The sequence below is a fragment of the Suillus subalutaceus genome, assembly GCF_016647625.1.
Source record: "Suillus subalutaceus strain FC151 chromosome Unknown DFJ58scaffold_56, whole genome shotgun sequence".
Taxonomy (NCBI): Eukaryota; Fungi; Basidiomycota; class Agaricomycetes; order Boletales; family Suillaceae; genus Suillus; species Suillus subalutaceus.
The window spans coordinates 99,158-103,774 of NW_024540305.1; the positions used below are offsets into that span (position 1 = coordinate 99,158).

General features: G+C 48.2%; 1 protein-coding gene across 1 annotated transcript; it reads left to right on the forward strand.

Annotated features, from left to right (window-relative positions):
- Window positions 1-407: 407 nt before the first annotated feature.
- Window positions 408-4,260, forward strand: DFJ58DRAFT_728198 (uncharacterized protein; the record flags this gene model as incomplete). Its single annotated transcript, XM_041385565.1, has 12 exons — window positions 408-1,155; window positions 1,271-1,377; window positions 1,446-1,559; window positions 1,611-1,675; window positions 1,726-1,934; window positions 1,993-2,247; window positions 2,305-2,889; window positions 2,938-2,991; window positions 3,041-3,406; window positions 3,471-3,568; window positions 3,636-3,767; window positions 3,823-4,260. 12 exons carry the CDS (start codon window positions 408-410, stop codon window positions 4,258-4,260), a joined length of 3,171 nt encoding a protein of 1,056 aa, XP_041243665.1.
- Between the last annotated feature and the right edge of the window lie 357 nt (window positions 4,261-4,617).

Genomic DNA, 4,617 nt, shown 5'->3' on the forward strand with positions numbered 1-4,617 from the left:
CTGCATCTACAACAATTTTACTTGCATTGGTGCGTCGTTGTATGCTCCGAAGTTTCGCTTGCTTACAATATTCAAGGATGACTCAGACACAGTACGACGAGGACATGGGCATGTTCGAAAGGCAGTCCTCTCCATGTCCTGGATATGTCCATCCACCTCCTGCATTTTCCCTTGCTGGCAACAACTACATATACCCACAGTTTGGTGGAGGTCAGTACCAAGAGCCAGCAGTCGAGCTGACTCCCTCAAGGTTGAGAAGCAATCTGAAGGCCACTGTACAGGACACTGGGGTTATCAAGGGTGCCTCCGCTCGACGCAAGGGAGGCCAATAACCTTCTGCAGAAAGTCAAACCTCTGCACAATCTAGCGCCACGTCTTTGGACCCACCTTACAATGACAGCGCCACCATGAGTGTTGTACCTGGCACCGGCGGCAGTCATCAACCCTCACCGTTTACATCTGATCCTGCTGCTTCCCGGCCCTCAGCTCCTGCACCTCTTCAAGACATGTTCTATGGTTCTATTGGCGAGCAGCCTGCTTGGTCGGGTCAACAAGCATCCAATATGTTTGACTTAATGGGTCCTGACTCGCTCAAAGCATTACTCGAAGACCAGGGTCCAGGTCCTTCAGGCTTCATACAGGGCTTCTCTGGTGAAGCCCCCTTGTTTGATCTTCAACATCCACCTCACTTCCCTCCTCTTGAACCTCAGCCATCCCCAAATGCTGATACATGCACCCTTGCACCTCCGCCCTCCACAAACATTATTCCACCTACACTGCTGAAGGACGCTGACACACGCACCCTAACTCCAGGGCCAAGTCAGCAACTCGACTTGAGTCACTACTCTCCTGCCGCCATCGTCAACGAACGGTTTCCAGAAGAAGCAGAGGAGCTACCTGTTGTGGGACGCAGATCTGCGGAGACTAATACTGCACTTGATGCAGGGTTCACAACAGTTGATCAGACCCTGCTTGAGTTATCTAGGTCGACTATGATGCCAGTCCATCAAGTGCTCAACCTGTTTATGAAGAGCCGTGGGTGCAACACAAGCAGCATCAACTATTGGAATCTTTATTCCAATTATTTCAAGGACAATTCTAAGCAGGAGCTCACTCGACTTGGTCAAAATATTCCAGCTGACGAACACACTCCAAGTAAGTTCTAAATGTCGTCTCATTGCAGTACTTTGGTGACTCTGAATCATAGGTGTGACGGTGCAGAAAGAATGCTACGCAAAATTCAAAGAACAATTCCCTGATACATACTAAGATATCCTCGATACCCATGATGAGTTAACATCACTGGGTGGGTTACCTCACACAGTCAGTCAACGTGCGCAGGCATTCCAGAGGCTTCACAGAAGGGTGACAAATATAGTAAGTGATTCCTTGTCCAAAGTTTGATGGTGCCTCAATGCTTACTAGTACATGCTTATTACTTGCAGTTGGACATTGCGTCTACCAAGTTCAGCTTCAAATCAGCCATCGTCATGTGTGGGAAAGTCGTCAATCAGGACGCTTCACTCGGTCATGTACACATGACACCTGGTGCAACAGATGTAAGTCAAAGTCATAGTTGATATCACGCAAATATTGACGTCCTCCGATAGTTCTTTCTGACTCGATGCTGCGCAGACAATGACACTATCATTGGTCACCTCAAAGCACAAGTTTAGTAAGTCTGTCATTATCTTCAAGTTCACAATGTCTTATTGAACGTTATAGTAACACAATATTGTTGTCTACTGTGGAGGGCACATTTATGGACAATGAAGATGATGATGTGGCATTCTCCAAGGACGTAGATTCCAAGGATGTCAGCTCTAATCTGAAGGATATGGAGGATCACGCTTCTGACCAGCAGGAAGGTCGAGAGGAAAAGGGCAGAGAGGATAATATCAAATGGATCAAGAGGGAGATTACGAAACAAGTTGGTATGTTCTTGCATTGATTTTCTCTTGTGATTCAGACTCGCTGACATTCCTACACTAGCTATGTGTGGAGGCAAACTCGGCACCGTCAGGATGTTCCCCTGGAAGCTAATGCCAAGCACACTTGCGGACGACAATGTTTGCATCAAAGGCTACCCTGCACACAATTGTGTCCTGCCAGGTGACACACGTGGTGTTACCTCACAATCGAAGAGCAAGGGTGTCGCTAGCCTTACGCAAAAGGAAGTCACTATCCTGGTAGAGGCTTTGAAGGCGAAGACTATGTACGTAGAGAAAGTTAGCATCACAAAACAAGGTATGTGTGATCTGGCCATATATTCACAATGTTTGGTTGACGATCTCATTTCAATAGCGGCAGTAATAGCCTCTGAGATACTGGTCATTATCGGCGAAGCTCCCCCATCAGACTATCCTCATGCAGGCGCTCGACGTCTATTCATAGATGGTCATATGGATCACAATGGTCTGCCTCGCCTCAAGGCCAGTTCTGCAACTACAAAAGTGAAAAAATCTACTACGGCAGGGAAATCATATATGCACCCAGAAGTACTACTACCTCCCCCATCTCGGCCCTTCAAGGTTGTTCCCAGGCCTCCAGCTTGCGAAGTTATTGAAGTACGATCTACTTCCTCCGATTCTCAAGATGAACACGGCCAACTGGAACCGGCCTCTGAGTCAGAGTATGAAGACGCATCCCATGGCAAGAGGAAGAAGCGGAAGCCCAGTGGTGAGCTGCATGCGTCAAAGAAGTGCGCATCACCTATAGACATTCCAAAAGCAGTGAAGATCGATATCAAACCATTGAAAGAAAAAATGGGACCATCATCACAGGGCCCTATTGCTTCTCCCACCAATGGGACCAAAGGGAGTCCATCATCTCCATTGATGGTGGAGTCGTCAGGTGACGAGCGTGATACTCCTACTGGGACTAATACAAGTAAGTGTTTCCTTGGCTTACCCTGCTTGTTTGTCTGACGATTTGCAGACAATGCTATGTGCCTTCGTGATGGGCCGTCCAACAAAGCTGAAGACACAAAAGGTATGCCTACTTTGATTGTTTGTGCAGTGGGCTGATCTTGGTTTGATAGGTTGCACTAAAGCACGACCGGCTGTGAAAGGTTCCCATCCGAAGGGTCGTCTTAGCCGGGCCATTCGTGTGATATATTCTGATGAGACCTCTGATGGTGAAAGCATCAAGCCCCCGTCCCCAAAACCCACCCCTGTCAATATAGAAGACTCCGCAGTTTCGAGCCACGTGGACACACCCGCAGAAACTACAGAGGGGCCTGTGCAATTGCAGTCATCCAACACAGAGACCAACAGTGTGCACACACTGCCTCCACGTGAAGGCGATGTTGTTGGTGATGTTGACCAAGTTGCAGTGGCATTGCAACAACCAGATGGTCCTTCTGCCATGGAGCTTCCTCCTTTGCCTCAGAGAGGAGGCGGAGGAGGTGACTGAATCGGCCACCCGGGGTACATTGGGTGACAACAGTGCTACTCGTCAGGACCTACCAGATTCTCAAGACCTGCCTGCAAATACTCACCGCCAACGTGAGGAGTCTGCTCACTCTCAAGACTCCTTTAATCCCAAAGTGCGTGATCCTCGTGAACCTGTCCGTCAAGTATCTCGCGAACCCGACCAGTCAAGTTTCTCATGAACCCATCCATCAAGATCTTCAGGACCATTTCCATCATCATCAAAGGAATTATCCTTTCTATGGCTCTCGCGGGCCTTTCCCTCCTAACCATCGTGGTCCTTTCCCTCCTGACCCTCATATCCCTGGTCGTGGTACTCAGGATGTGTCCTATCCAGTAAGTGATACATTTTTATTTTTGCGTATTTAAAGTAATCTCTTGGCAGCTGCAGGATTACCAACACCTCCATCCACACGGTTTATATCATCGCAGCGGCAATAGTCACGAAAACCCTCCTGAGCACTATGATACTCACAATCCTGCACGAGATTTGTCCCCAGTAGCAGAATCCAGCAGGGATTATAGTGTGGAACGAGAGCGTGGTCGCTTGCAGGCAAACTCTGACCATGACAGATATAGCCCAACAGCAGACTATGGATACATGTGCCGTGAATATGGATACCTTCCCCGTGATAATTTTGACGATTGCGGCCATGGATTTCCTCCCCAGCACAGCAGAGCTTACTATCCTGATCCCCATGGCTATGGGACACGACATGGATACACCGCAGATTCTAGGTGGGCCGGTCGCAATTCACGCAGCCCATACTATGGACCAAGTCCCAACTCGAGCTCTCAGGCAGGACCAAGCAAGGCGCCTCCTGCTTGATCATATGTATCTCCTTCAGCCTCCCGACTCATTATGATGCTTTCCAGTCCTCCATTTCATTTATGTCCTCCAAGTTGTAGTCCGGTCATTTCCACCTTACCCATCCCTGTTCTGCTGTTCTGCGTTTATGCCACTCTAGTCTGCACTGCCCTCTATGTGTTTCATTTTTGGTACCTGACCCTTCTAATACATCCTAGTACTTCTGTATGTAGTTGAACATCTTGTTGGCGCACTTTTGACCTGCTGCTATCGTCAATATATTGAGTATTTTGCTCAAACCAATGTGTGATATTATATTTTCACAAAACTCCTACAAGCAGTGTCGAGTTGGTGTTGAGCAGAGCATCCATTGAAAAA